At 39.7% G+C, this 15,937-nt stretch overlaps 1 protein-coding gene across 1 annotated transcript in view; it reads left to right on the top strand.

Annotated features, from left to right (window-relative positions):
* Positions 1-15,937, top strand: part of ATXN2 (ataxin 2) — a 64,870-nt gene that overhangs the window by 8,782 nt on the left and 40,151 nt on the right. The window contains exons 6-7 of the mRNA XM_015567352.1: positions 9,452-9,466; positions 12,799-12,923. Of these exons, the coding sequence (XP_015422838.1) occupies positions 9,452-9,466; positions 12,799-12,923 (140 nt within the window). The remainder of the gene's footprint in view (positions 1-9,451; positions 9,467-12,798; positions 12,924-15,937) is intronic.

Here is a 15,937-nt window from a genome sequence, read left to right as displayed (position 1 = left end):
TTTTTTAAATTTTATTTTGGGCCAGCTTTAGCTCTGAGGCCTCGGCTGCTAAAACAGGTTTCTGGCCTTTTTTTACTGTCTGTATTTGATACAATGTTGCGGTCCGGCTGGCTGAAGCTCCGCTGAGTAAAGCAGGTTTCTGGGGTTTTTTTAGCTTCTTTATTTGCAACATAGTTGCTTAGAGTGAGAGGCAAGTCAGGCGGGGAAGTTGGAGTTCTCCGTCACTGAAGCAAGCAAGCCTCCCTGTTCGCATCAGCTGCCTGGCTGCCAGCCGCCATCTTGGCTGCCAGTTAATTTGCATATCTCGGCCCTACTCTGTGAGTGACAGGGGGATTAGCCAATGGGAAGGGTAGCGGTCGTACACCAATTACCATGTTTCTCTTTTATTAGTGTAGACTAGAGGCCCAGTGCACAAAATTCGTGCACTGGTAGGGTCCCTAGCGGCTGCCTGCTGTGTACTCCCTTCCCCTGGCTGCCTGCTGCCACCACCAGGGCCTCCCTTCCTCCAGCCGGCCCTGCCCCCTGGTCGAACTCCCCGTCGAGGGGACAATTTGCATACTACACTTTTTTTAAAAAAAATATATTTTATTGATTTTTTACAGAGAGGAAGGGAGAGAGATAGTTAGAAACATCGATGAGAGAGAGAAACATCTATCAGCCGCCTCCTGCATGTCTCCCACTGGGGATGTGCCCGCAACTCAGGTACATGCCCTCGACCGGAATTGAACCTGGGACCTTTCAGTCCGCAGGCCGACGCTCTATCCACTGTGCCAAACTGGTTTCGGCTGCATACTACACTTTTATTGGATAGGATAAATAGATGTTTCTGTCTCCCTCATTATTATATTCTGAGCTCCTTGTACTAGTATTTGGGTACTGTATTTTTTTTTTTTTATCCTCAGAGCCTGGTATAGTGTTTTGGCACATAGTACTGGTGTAATATAAACGTCTTTTGAACAAATGAAATTAGAGTCTTCATGTAAAGAGTGAGAAAGCTATAAGTGTCTTATGTATACAGCCTGCCAACAAATACTTAGTGAGCTGTGGAATGTGTCCATGGCTGTGCTTGTCACTATGGGAAGTACAGAGAAACTCAAGACTTAATCTACTTTGGGTCCCTTTTGAAAACTTAGTGAAGCTGTATACCCTCATCCTAGAAAAACACACAAACAGGCTTCTACATTTAATTCACATTTCCCTAAGGAGTTCATATATTCCATGTTAAGAAGCTCTGCCCAAGGCATGTGAAAGAAATCAAGAAGAATGGAATGTTGAAATAGGTGGCATTGTTTTCCAAATGGAGTCCAGAGATAGGAAGAATTGTATTAGTTATAGTAGTTGGAGGAAGTTGGGGTGTGAATGTGTGATTAGAGAGCAGTGAGAGAGAATGTCATACGGATTATTTTTTTCTAATATTGTAACATTGTGGTTCCCCTGCAGGTCTGATAGGACAAGGCCCTCTGAGCAGCAGAGAGAGGGCTCTCTTCTAAAGGGCATGCATTGGGACGCCATGGCCGTCATTGAAGGAAGAGACAGATCATAGGGGAGGATATGGCCTAGGAAGTCTTGGATTCTGAGGGGGTCAAACATGTTTCAGGTTCATTTATGGTTGGTGCTCTGGTAGGGCAGGCAGGCGACAGCCTTGGAGCTGAGTAGACACATTCTTGTAGCTGAGAGTGCAGTAGGCTCTGTAGAAGGGCAGGAAATGCTGAAGTTGGGCGGGCAGTCAGCTATAAAGCTAGTCGAGTGATCAGGATCAATAGCCTGTCCTTTGGGCAAAAGGGAGGAGAGGCCCTGTGGTAGGCAGGCAGATGAGGTGACGGATATCTTGTGGCCGGGGGCTGCCCAGGTAGCTGGGCAGGAAAGCCCTATAAGGAGGTTGACTTGGGCTTGTAGCTTTTCTAGTGAGCCAGCTCTAAGAAACACCATGATCTGATATTCTTTCCTTAAACGGAACCACTAGGAAGTTTACTACCTTAGCTTTGCTGTGGGTTAGTAAAAGAAGGATGTGTGTCTGTGCTGGGGGCAAGTAGTGAATGGAGACTAGCATTTATTGAGGCCAGTGTTTAGGTGGCACAGAAATTGAGATTTAAAAAAGAAGCAGGTATAATGGACCCAGGTGAGGGAAAACTAAATGGAGTAATTCGAGGTATTCATAGGGAAGTATTGCATACTTACTAAAATAAGGTCTCCTTTGCCCTGACCGGTTTGGCTCAGTGGATAGAGCATCAGCCTGCGGACTGAAGGGTCCCGGGAAAACCAATAAAAACTTATATGGCTACTGGAGCGCGAGCTGGTTTGGCTCAGTGGATAGAGCATTGGCCTGTGGGTCCCAGGTTTGATTCCAGTCAAGGGCACATGCCAGGTTGCAGGCTCGATCCCCACGAGGGGGCATGCAAGAGGCAGCCTATCAATGATTCTCTCTCATCATGATGTTTCTATCTCTCTCCCTCTCCCTTCCTCTCTGAGATCAATAAAAATATTTTTTTAAAAAAGAAGGTCTCCTTCCACTAAATTTTGTTTATACATTTTTAGAGCAAATAGAAATTCTCTGCTATATTCATTTGTATGCTAAGGTCAGAGTAATAACTTTATTTATTAAAAACAAAACAAAAAAAGGGAAAAAAACCTACAGCATAAAGTAGAATTTTATTTAGACAAACAAAATAAAAATATTGTTTAGTACTAATAAGAGTAAGGTGAGCTGATTCACAATATGTATGAGAACTATTGATTTCCTCTATTTAATAGCATTAATCAGCTAGACAGTATAAAATAAAAACATTTACAATAGGAACAGAGTTTAAAGTGTAAAAATAAACATATGTGGTTAAGCTGAAGACTATGAAGACCTACGGAAGGATATAATAAGATTTGACTAAATGGAGAAATGTTCCATACTTTGACTGGAAATATTTAATACTTTACCGTTGTCTACTCTCCTGAAAGTAATATCTAAAGATAATATTATCTCTATTGTAGAAATTGACAAAATGATTGTAAAGTTTATAAAATATTATGTATTAACAGAAGAACTTTGGAAATTCTTTTCCACCAGAGTCACAAAAGATGATTTGTCCTACCATACAGTAAAATGCCTTAGAATTAAAGCATAGTGATCATTGTGGTGAAGAATAGAGAATCTTGCCCTGACTGGTTTGGCTCAGTGGATAGAGCGTCAGCCTGAAGACTGAAGGGTCCCAGGTTCGATTCCAGTCAAGGGCATTTGCCTTGGTTGCTGGCATATCCCCAGTGGGGCCTGTGCAGGAGGAGCTGATCGATGTTTCTCTCATCGATGTTTCTGGCTCTCTATCCTTCTCCCTTCCTCTCTGTAAAAAATCAATAAAATATATTTAAAAAAAAAGAATAGAGAGTCCAAAACAGACAATTTATATGAGCATTTTATTAATAGGTGGTAAAGATAATAATACTTAAATATGGAGTTAAGGTGGGATATTCAGTAAATGCTATTGGGACATTTGGGAGGAATTAGATTCCTACTTTATACCTATCACCAAAATAAAACCTAAATGGTTAAAGAAAAAACATCTTTTAATTAAAACTATATAGGAATTCTAGAAAAAGTCTATGAATTTATATCATTTTGAGATAGAGGATGACTTTATAAGTATGAACATCAAAGCAAAAATTCATAAAGTAAAAGATTTAAATATTTGATTATAAAATATTAAAGACTTACATGTATGCAGAAGTGCCATAAAATTTAGAAGACATACTCCACACTGGGGAAATGGAATAAAATAAGTTTTACAAATGGTTAGTGAACACGTGGAAAGATAGTCTACCTCACTAGTAATCAAAGGTGTGTAGTTTCAGAGACATGGAATGTGATTTTTCATCTCAGGCTTGCTGAATGGTAAAAGTGAGAAAGATGAATATTAACCTTGTGATGGTGAGGGACTCAAGAAATGACTTATACTCTCCTAGTGGGACAGTTTACGTAAAAACAAGTAGGACTCTTGAACTCTCCAATAGATCATTGGACACTTTTAGGAAGACAGTTTACTTGGTTGTATTATGTGATGCTATACCCAGTTACTATCTGGTTTTAGTTTATTTTCTCTTAGTCTGCAGAGTCTTAGTGGTGTCTTTATCAATAACATATATATTAAAACTAAAGTAGGGCAGTGAGAGAATGTGGGTAAATTGTCTCCATTTTAATTTCTATTCCATCTGACTAAATAGAGAAATGATGGCTTTTTTTACCCAGATCAGTCCTGGCTCAGAATTTTAAGTGAGCATGTGCATTTGAACAGTTGTTCCTTTAATTTATATTAGAAAAGAACAGTCTGAATCTTTAAACTGTTCTTTATATTTGCCAAGGAAACAGAAAGGCATGCATATAACTGTAAGAATTGGAATGAATTTCATTTACTTTCTCTATTTCTGGACACTTTTGCTATAATTCTCAAGTTTTTTTAAAAAGACTACTGTGCTGGCTACTAGTACTGGTGGTTCAGTTACTAAGTTTGATTCCTGAATATTTCTGAATGTATTTTTTTTTTTGCCTAAATTTATACAAAATTATTTCCTTTCTCATTCTTTAACTTTTGAGATGAAAACTGTTCCTTTTATAAAAAAAATGCTCCAACACTGATTGGAGCCATTTTGCCCTTCCAAACAGCACGGACTAAAAGCTCCTCCTTCCCCTCAGAATGGGGCTTTGCACCCAGAGCCCATTAGAGAAGCTGAAGCAGAATGCCCACCTCCTGATGCCTCACTCCACAAACTGTCTTTGTTTTGGCATCACTGTTAGAATGTCTTCTGATATCTTGTGGAGGTAATGCAGGAATAAAAAATCTAACATTTTGTGGAATCTCTCAGCTGCTGGGACCAGAAGCGAGTATAATCAGGAAAGGCTGTATTGCCTGTTTTGGGGTATGTGTGCTGCAGGACAGATCTGGTTTCCTGTTCCGAACCTACCAAGTGTGAATTCAGAATAATCTATTACTTTATTCTAGCTCTTCCTGATTCATTCTTCCTTAAAAAAAATTTTCATTTGAAGGAAAATTTTTGGGACTGACTTTTATGGATCTAACCTCAAAAGACTTGAATTTATTATTATTATATAACTGTCTTCTCCATGGTACTACTTCTAATATGAAATAGCTCTGCTTGATAGCCCAGAATTACAGTTAGAAAATAGTTGTGGTCATTCAAAATGAACAGTATCCACTCCTGCATTTTTTTAAAAATATTTTTTACTGTTTTTTTACAGAGGAAGGGAGAGGGACAGAGAGTTAGAAACATCGATGAGAGAGAAACATCGATCAGCTGCCTCCTGCACACCCCCTACTGGGGATGTGCCCGCAACCAAGGTACATGCCCTTCACCGGAATCAAACCTGGGACCCTTCAGTCCGTAGGCCAATGCTCTATCCACTGAGCCAAACCAGTTAGGGCCACTCCTGCATTTTTTAATAGGCAAGTGCTTGTCTGGTATATTTTGTAATGTAACTATAATTTCTTAGTATTTAGATGGGAGGCTTTCAGGTTTCCTATAGTTTTGTGGCTAAGACCCTGATACCTTCCAAGGTTAGGGTGCAAATGGTAGATTTTTCAAAAATTTATTTTCAAGTCGGTTATTTGGAACTGAACACTATTCCTGTAGAAACTTAGCCTTCGGAGCTCTGTTACATATGTGTCTTTTGTCTCCATTTCATTTTAGCAGCCTGCTTTCATGACTTTGGTCATGGCTTATAACTGCTTTCTGTTCCAGAATGCCCTTCCAGATCTACTCTGACCTGGGTCTACTCTGACCACAGCCAACTTAACCTTGACTCTTCTACTCCCTTTCTTCTGTGCCCCTCAGAGGGCTCTCTGACCCTTCCCCGACCGTCCGTTGGTTTAAATAAAGAATTGGGTTCATTTGTTTGATCCTCCTGTGGCCTTCCATTTGTAACTCCTCTCTGTAGACTCCCATAGCCAGCCTGCAGGGTGTGGCTGGGGACATCCCGTTACGGTGCTGGTTAGTCTCTAGCTCTTGCTAGAGCTTTAGGAGGGCCCAGCAGACCTTTTAACCTGTTTCTACAACCTTAACGACCGCTTCTTCGCTTCTTTCCAGTCATTTTTATCCACAGCGGAAAGTTCTTCCTTGCTACTTTTTAAAGCATAATTTTTAACCTGGATCCATGGATTTCCAAATGGTTTGTGGAGTGGACTCAGGGCATTTTTGAACATGGATGGGGGAAGAAATTTACATTTTTATTTTCATTACCTTTTAATTGAAATTTAGCTTTTTCCCCTCCGTTATGAATGTAGGCAAAAAATCACTAGTATTTGCAGTATCTGTGACTCTAGCACCTATAGCATTCTGTTAATTTTATATCACTTGTATGGATGTGGATATCTCAAAAATTACTTAATGCTCGTTGACTCTTTAAAATTGCAATAGTAACTTGCTGTTAGATTTTACTGCTCACTGAATTAGTGAAGAAGCATATGTCACTATGGCACAAATGTGGCTTTTTGGGTTTTGATAATGGCATTTCATTGTATTTGATTTTCTATGTCTTTTATGCAGTTAAATCCATAAGCTCCCTAAAGTGCCAGAGGGGTACATGGATCAAAGAAAAAAGGTTAAGAATCCTGAATCTAGAGGCTCCCTGTGCCCCATCTCCCTGAAACCATCTCTTATCCTTTTCCCTCTCCTGCCTGAGGACCTTGCCTCCACTAGTCTACTTGGTTCTGTTCCTCCCCACACAACCTGGGCCCTCACTGTGCTCTTTATCCCCATCTTGTTTCTTCACACTATTCTTTAATATTATGCCCTTTAATATTTCCTACATAATACAATGCCTGGTTTAGTATAAACTTATGGTGTGAAAATTTATAAAAACATGAGTAAAATACAAAGGTAATCTCACCTATGGACTTGTGTACAGTGGAGAAATTTTATTTTTTATTAAATACATTTTTTTTTTAATTGAAGCAAGAGCGAGTGAGAGAGAGAGAAACACCAATGATGAAAGAAAATCATTGATCAGCTCCCTCCTGCACAACCTACACTGGAGATGGAGCCCACAACCTGGGCATATGCCCCTACTGGGGATCTAACCATGACCTCCTGGTTCATAGGTCAGTGCTCAACCACTGAGCCACACTGGTTGGGCAGAAATTTTATTTTTAATGCTATTCTAGACTATATTATAATCCCTTTTCTTCCCCCTACTTAATTCTTATATATACCTATATCTATGTATGATTATTTTTTTCTAACCCAGGAATGAAGGGAAAGGGAGAGAGAGAGAGAGAAACATTAATGACTAGAGGCCCAGTGCATTCGTGCACAGGTAGGGCCCCTAGCAGCTGCTGGCTGAGGCCTCCCTTCTCACCCACCTTGGTCTGGTGCCGCCTGCTAACCTGTTCCACCGTCCCGCTGCGGTCCTGCTCTCCTCGGGGCCCATTGGGCCGGCAGCGCCTCCATTGCCTCCTGCTGCCAGTGCTGCATTGCCAACACCTGCCATGTTCCGCGCTGCCCCCTGTTGGTCAGCACACATGTAACTCCGGGTTGGTCAAACTCCCGCCTGTAGGGATAATTTGCATATTAGCCTTTTATCATATCGGATAGGATGAGAGATCGGCTGCTTCTGCATGCCTCCTACTAGGGATAGAGCCTGCAACCTGGGCATGTGCCCTGACCTCTTGGTTCATAGGTTGATGCTCACACTTGTCAAGCACCCCTACTTAATTCTTGCTTGTGTTTTTGAAGGCCTTGATCAACTGTTGCTTCTAAGACCACAGCCTCTAGTTCTAAAGATTTGCTTTAATCTATAACTACTCTTCCATACCTAGGAGCTCCTGCAGGAAAAGATAGGGATTCTATCTTAGTCAGATATGAATCCCCAGCTCATCCAAACTCAGTAATACTCAGTAAATATTAAAGATGGTCTCATTTGTGAGGTTGGCACCCACTTTAACTGTAGACTGTATTGTGTATAGATTGGTCCGGGTATAATTGATGGTACATAATAAGAAAATACTTCTTAAAGTCGTTGAAAAAGTCACATTATTAATAATGGTCAAAATAGGATGATATCATTGAAATGAAATTTTTCATTTACCTAGGGTTTCAGTGTTTGAGCCCTGGCTGGTTTGCTCAGTGGATAAAGTGTCGGCCTGCAGACTGAATGTCCCAGGTTCGATTCCAGTCAAGGGTACAAAGGCTGGGTTGCAGGCTGGATCCCCATTAGGGGCTGTGCAGGAGGCAGCCAATCATCGATGTTTCTTTCTCTTCCCCTCCCTTCCTCTCTGAAATAAAAAAATATTTTTTAAAAATTTCAATGTTTGACAAAATAGATTTAATTGAAAGATGAACTAGATAGTTGAGGATTTTGGTGAAGACTTTTCTGGAAGTATTTTAGGGTTTCTGATGTTAAGTCTAATAATCATTTTTAAACTTCCAGTTTTATGTCATTTTGTAGTTTTTATTTTATTTTATTTTTTTAAGTATATTTTATTGATTTTTCACAGAGAGGAAGGGAGAGAGATAGAGAGTTAGAAACATCGATGAGAGAGAAACATCGATCAGCTGCCTCCTGCACATCCCCCACAGGGGATGTCCCCGCAACCCAGGTACATGCCCTTGACCGGAATCGAACCTGGGACCTTTCAGTCCGCAGGCCGACGCTCTATCCACTGAGCCAAAACGGTTTCGGCCATTTTGTAGTTTTTAAATATATATATTTGTGTGTGTATTTATATATATAATTGATTTCAGAGAGGAAGGGAGGAGAGATAGTTAGAAACATAAATGATGAAAGAGAATCATTGATTGGCTGCCTACTGCACGCCCCCCACTGGGGATAGAGCCCACAAGAGCCTGCAATCCAGGCATGTGCCTTTGATCAGAATCGAACCCAGGACCTTTCAGTCCACAGGCTGATGCTCTAGTCTAGCCACTGACCCAAACCAGCCAGGGCTCATTTTGTAGTTTTAATAAATTTAATTTGTATTATTTTATGGTATGCTACTAGCCTTTAACTTATTTCACCACTATGCTGGCTCTTTAAAATATTCCCCTACAACTTTGCTTCTTCAGTAATAATTGACTGAGAAGTAAAAGAGGAAAACTTGAGGAGAGCACTATCCTATTTCCTGGGTATGGGGCTGAGGGAATGCCTATGGGGGTGGTGGGGGGAAGCATATTGGTTGAGGCATTTCTTTCCAATCGCCACAAGGTGGCACCACTGGCTCAGAATGACTGGGTTTCTGTCCAGAATCTAAAGGAAGGCTTTGAGAGCCCACCTGCTGTAGGGGTAGAGGGGTGGGTGGGGCACAGATAGTTTTATACTCCTTTTTCCTTATAGTCTAGAGATTTTTGTAAATTGGATGTTTATAAAGTAGGGAATTAAGCACATGATGAATTTATATCCATTATTTCATCTGATAATTTTTATTGTGTTTTGTTTTTTTTCTTTCTGTACCTGTAGTTGCTTCAGAAACAGGTAATATTTTCCTAACAGTGTGGGTGGGGCACAGATAGTTTTATACTCCTTTTTCCTTATAGTCTAGAGATTTTTGTAAATTGGATGTTTATAAAGTAGGGAATTAAGCACATGATGAATTTATATCCATTATTTCATCTGATAATTTTTATTGTGTTTTGTTTTTTTTCTTTCTGTACCTGTAGTTGCTTCAGAAACAGGTAATATTTTCCTAACAGTCACTTTGTATTCTTGCATCTTGCCTTTATAAATGCTTTTGTTTCTTACCATAGTGGATAATGGAAAAAAATTAATATACCCTTGACTTACAACATTAGAAAAATCTACATGCAAATTCCCACAATTGCAATTGATTATAGCCAGTTGATTTTTTGAACTTTGCTGGCATTCTGGATACAACATTGTACTATGTAATACCAACAGTGTTTTTAAAAAATCCAAACATGGCTGTTAATAAAGCATTTTTAGAATTTACAGTAATGGTTATTGGTAACAGTGTAGAATGGAATACCCAGGTCTTGATTTCTTTTAGCTAATGATACAGTGCTGATCTGAAGTAGAGTATTTATGACCAGGGTATTCTCCAGCATCCTGACACCATAGCCTCATTTTGTGCTGACTCCCCACTTCTGCGCATCTCTCCCTAAACTTTTTACTCATCTTTAAAAAGGGATTGTCTTTGGGGAAATTCTGATTTTATTTATTTTTTAATTTAATTTTTAGTTTTCAGAGGAAGGGAGAGGAAAAGAGAGAGAGAAGAAACATCAATGATGAGAGAGAATCATTGATTGGCTGCTTCCTGCACGCCCCCTGCTGGGGATCAAGTCCACAACCCAGGCATGTGCCCTTGACGGGAATCGAACCCGAGACCCTTCAATCTGCAGTAGATGCTCTATCCATTGAGCCAAACTGGCTAGGGATCTTTGGGGGAAATTTTAAAAGTAACATCATTCCTTATTAAGAGAAACACTTCCACATTTTCCCTTCCCCCATTTCTGCCTTGAAATAAAACCATAATGCTCTAAATAAAAACAGGTGAATAGTTAATTCCTTTTATAAGGTTGGTGTTGTAAACAGAAGATTTAAGATAATGTAGAATTGGAAAAATAGGTTATTTAATAAATGGCCTCTTTGTATAGCCTAAACTCTGATCAGCAGAGTAGAACTTGGTTCAGTGAAGTTTGCTTTTTGTTACCCTCAGTGGGAGCCTTGCTGCTTTCTTTTAGAATAATAATATATTATTATAAAAGTACATTTAAGTTATTTTTTTGTATTTTTCAATTTCAGGACAGCTTGGCTTGGTCTCTACTCTTTCCAAATACTTTGCCATACATTCACACACATTCCTGCAGCGAGAAAAAGTCCATTTATGTTGCTGTGTAAAAAAAAAATCGCTGCTTTGAGCTTTAATTTTGTGAATAAAAATAATGCTACTTTTAATAATGGGTTTCCATCTAAGTATGTGCTTTATTTACTTAAATATATGCTTTTCTAAAATTAGTGTGATTAAAACATTAACAGGATCTTAACTATAAATTAATAATCCTGTTGCTTCTTGCAGAAGATAACATGACTGGTTTGGAATTTTTCTGTAGTCTAGTTTTCTTTTCTAGTTTTGTGAAAATTAAACTAGTGAATATCAGCATCCTAATGTAAGTTATTATTTGATTTTTTTTTAGAGCATTTCACATTCTTGAAAACACACATGCCAAAATTAATTTTTACCAAGAATTTGTGTAACTTTAAGATAATACAGAGTGGGGCTTGACTTAGGTGAATGTCATGTAAAGCCAAGTTTTTAGGACCATCTTCCAGCTGAAGATGACATGAGGTCAGCATCAGTCTATTAGACTCTTAGAAAGTTTTCCCAAAATAGAGTCGCTTCTAGTGAGTACTCCTTCCCACTCTCAACTGTAGTGTGCATCTCTGGGGAGGCCCCGCGTACACTCTTGGCGTTTATTACTGCAAGCAATGAGAATTGTGCTGCTGGTAGAGCTGGCAGCTCAGCCCATTAGTGCAGTTACGTCTTTATTTCCTAGTGAGTGTGCTATCCCCATCGCTAGCACTCCTTCATCCGCCCCTGGTTTGGGATGAGGGGAGGTAAAAGCTAGTTAGGCTTGTGGTGCCATCCATAAATTTGCTGGCACAAATTTCTTACTTTGTCATCACCTTGCCCACTGGAGAGCTGTTAATAGTCACAAAAGCAGTATCAAATAAAAAAATCCCTCCGGAATTGGCTCTTTTGAGGAGACACAGTTGTTGATTCTTCCCTTCTTTTCCATTGCGGTAGCTTGCAGTAGGGGTGAGCTCCTAATGCCTGGGAGCCAGATCAGCCGAAGTATCACTGTCGAGCCCTGTGCTAGATGATGCCATATGAGTCCAGCCACTTAAGTGCAAGCCTTTATCTCCAAAGCATTTTCTAACGTTGCCCCAGTGGACCTTTATTTAACTGAGTCCTAACTCCCAACTAGAGAAAATTTTTCTTTGCTGGGATAGCTGCTATAGATAGATATAGCTCCCGTCAGCCAAACATACTGATGCCATGTTGCTTTCACTAGCTAGTGCTCCTTAGTAATATTAGCAGAGGAGAAGCAGACACAAGTGGGAAAGAATGGATCGGAAGTTCAGATGGCCCTGCCATGTGAACTTTCTGGAGACAGGAAACACTGTAGGGGCAAGCTGGCATTCTGAGACCCACAAGCCGCCCTGCCTGCGGCCAAAATCGTGATTGTGTTCAGAAAGGAAGGCCACAGGCAAGGCGGCTGAATTTTGTAACAGGGAAGCTGTAGGGGAAGATGGGTTCTGTGGAGAATGGGTCACTTAGAATAGCTTCAGTTACTAATGGCAAAAATATGTTAGGATACTGATGCTTGCATATAGATATGGGTTCAGAAAGTGGAAAAATCTTCCCATGTTTGGCTGCAGGACCACTGAGGGTATGTCTAATTACTGGGTTCTTTTAACAAAAGAGATCGTTTTAGGTGGATGGATAGAAATTTTCTGGATTACTTCAAAAAACACAAAGCAATTATTTTTCATATAATTTAATGACTTGTGAATATATGAAAACATTTCATACAGCTTAAAATTATATTGAAAACATATCTTCATTAATAATTATGATGCCAATTAAGTTTTCTAAAGTTAGAAGCATCAGATATCTGAAAGCATACTGTTAATGAATGTTATTAATGAATGTTATTCTTTCTGTATTAGAAATTCCCTTTTCATAATTATTTTTTAGCATACATCTTTGTTGATAATTTATGTGTATAGTTTAGGCCATTGTGTGGGTGGTTGTATGATCTTTCAACCAAAAACATACTTTGCAGATGCTTTTACTGACTCAGCTATCAGTGCTAAAGTGAACGGTGAGCACAAAGAGAAGGACCTGGAGCCCTGGGATGCTGGGGAGCTCACTGCCAGTGAGGAGCTCGAAGCTTTGGAAAACGACGTCGTAAGTAAAGTCTTTGGATTACTAACCGACTTTGGCCATGTGATGTGGTATGACATCCTGTCACTTGGATTCAATTTAAGTATATTGTTGTTGTTGTAATTATATTTAAAGCAGCAGTTTTATTGTGTAAATGTAGATTGTTGTCTGTATTTCCCCTCCTTCCCCCACCCCCCACCCCAGGGTGGTAAATACAGAAAAAATGTTTCTTTGGGATGCTTATGAATTATTCCTGTGTTTTTAAAGTAAGTTATAATAAGCAACTTTCAAATCTAAACCATGGGAAACTGGAAATGCAAGAATATTTTGCTTTGAGTGCTCTGCCCTATAAGGCAGCCGAAGGCAAGTGGTATGGTGTCTAAATTGTCTGTTGACTTTAGGTGAGGTCAAAGTACATCTTTTAGGCTTGTCTGAAAAAGAAGTACTAATTATTAAGGTATATAGTTAGGTAACTGTATAATTAAAGCAACAAATAAATTTCTTAATCTAAATTAGGATCATTTGCCACAAAAACCTATTTATAAAAGTCTCTGGGCAAACATTTTTACTTTTCCTATAATACGTCATCTATAAATAACATGCTTAATAAAGGCTGTCTTTAGGATTCTGTAAATAAATTTTCTAAACTGCAGAGATAGCAAACTCTCTTGCCAAAAATGAGTGTTTAGGGAGCAAACTTAGAATCATATGAAGAATCTTCCATTGAATATTACAGAGAAGTCTTTTAACCAATCTGTGCTTTATCTTTAAGTCATTGTTCAGTTATAAATACGTAGGCAACACATCACTATTAATTTTCAAACATTAAGGAATCACATTTAACCTGATGCAAAGGTTCTGAGGTCTGTGCAGCACAGCACCTGCGTTAGAGGGTGTAGTGAAGCAGGCACTCTTTTTTATTGGTAGTGAGGCAGATAAGTGGATCAATGCTTTCCAGAGAGCATTCTGGCAAGATCTTTTTTTTAAAAAAATATATTTCATTGATTTTTTTACAGAGAGGGATAGAGAGTTAGAAACATTGATGAAAGAGGAACATCGATCAGCTGTCTCCTGCACACCCCCCACTGGGGATGTGCCCGCAACCAAGGTACATACCTTTGACGGGAATCAAACTTGGGACCCTTCAGTCTGCAGGCCGACGCTCTATCCACTGAGCCAAACCAGTTAGGGCCTGGCAATATCTTATCTAAATTTAAAATAAACATACACTTTGGTCTAGCAGTTCTACCCCTGGGAATTTATTTTTGCCATAATAGATCCGTAAAACGTGAAAATAATTATGTATGAGGATTTTTTTTGCAGCTGTTTCTGTTAGTGAAAAATTGGATACAGCCTCATTGTCCATTAGCAGTGTGTGGGTTAAGTAGATGTAGTGTACCTTCATTCATTTGAAATACTGTATGTCCATGAAAAAGAATAGTAGTTAGGTATGGAAAGATATGCAAGACTTAATATGAAAAAGCACGTTGGAGAACAAGAAGGTCATAGTTGGGTTTTAAAATAAAGAGAGAGCCAATTATATGTGCATAGGGACTGTCTGGATTATGTCCAAGAAATTGTTAGTAGTGGTTAGGCACACATTTACTTTTTATTGGCTGTCTTTCTGCAGTTTAGATTTTTTACATGGAGCATAAACTACTTAAGTAACTTTAAAGCCTTCACAAGTAACTGATTTTCTGTCCATGTTAGGCCTAAGGAGTTGCTTTAGTGGTAGAATTACATTATAGTTTTGTTTTTAAATATATTTTTATTGATTTCAGAGAGTAAGGGAGAAGGATAGAGAGAAATATCAATGATGAGAGAGAATCATGGATCGTCTCCCTCTTGCATGCCCCCTACTGGGGATCAAGCCTGCAACCTGGGCATGTGCCCTTGGCTGGAATCAAACCTGGGACCCTTCAGTCCTCAGGCCGACACACTATCCACTGAGCAAAACCGGCTAGGGCTATATTATAGTTTTATCTGAAGTAACACAGAGAACCCAAGGTCGATGGGTGACCTTAGAGGCAAGCTTTAGTGTTGAAGTTGCCATGGACATTGCTTGGATGATTCTGTGTTCTCTCTTCTGAGATGGATAATGATTATGGACTGTATTTTGGTCTTTCCACCAGTCAGGCCTTTAAAAGGAGTTGAAACAATAGAGAAGTGATTGATTACCTAGACATTAATATTTACCAGTGAAGATTCTTGCCGCCACTGCCCCTGATGGATTAATTCTTATGGATTAAAAAATGTAGTTTAGCCCTGACTAGGTAGCTCAGTTGGTTAGAGCATTGTCCCGAGATGCCAAGTTCGATCCCAGTCAAGGCATATACAAGAATCAACCAAATAAATGCATAAATAATTGGAACAACAAATTGCTCTTTTTCTCTCTCTCCCCCTCTTTTTCTCTCTTTCTCTAAATATTAATAAATTAAAAAAAAAACTGAGAGTCCCCCCCCCCCCCCCCCTCTTTCCTGCCTCCTGTTCCCCCCTTCCTCTGTCTCTAAAAGTCAATAAATAGGAAAAAAAATTTAAGTATGTAGTTTAGCTTTAGAGAATGGTAGTTTTCTCATAGGACTGTAGGGTTGTCTATACTGAGGTTACAGGTTAGGGCACCAAGGCCTAGAATTTCATAGCTACTAATGGCAAAGCTGGTTCTAAAACCTAGCTCTTGTGACTTGTCCAGTGGTTGCCTGTTTATTCTCCCATGCTCCTTCCCTTTGAGCCTCTGCCCTCCCAAGGGGAGGGGAGGATGGCAGGGAACTGGTACCTGCGCCACCTGTAAGTAGTGATGCAGCAGGGAAAGCTTTGGCTTCTCCCTTTCTTCCTCCAAAACACTGGAAATCTTTTTGGCTGTAAAAACACCCCTTGTCCCGCACAGACCTGATGCTTAGTCAACTCATATCACAGACCTGATGATCAGTCAAGATTTCCAGTAAATACCCTCGAGAACAGCGGTCGCAATCAGTGGTCCGCGGCCCACTGGTGATCGTGAGGTCCGAAAGGTTGGCGCCTGCTGCTTTAGAAAGATGGCT

The sequence above is a fragment of the Myotis davidii genome, unplaced genomic scaffold (assembly GCF_000327345.1).
Source record: "Myotis davidii unplaced genomic scaffold, ASM32734v1 scaffold223, whole genome shotgun sequence".
NCBI classification, from domain to species: domain Eukaryota; kingdom Metazoa; phylum Chordata; class Mammalia; order Chiroptera; family Vespertilionidae; genus Myotis; species Myotis davidii.
This window is presented reverse-complemented; position numbering and strand designations above follow the sequence as displayed.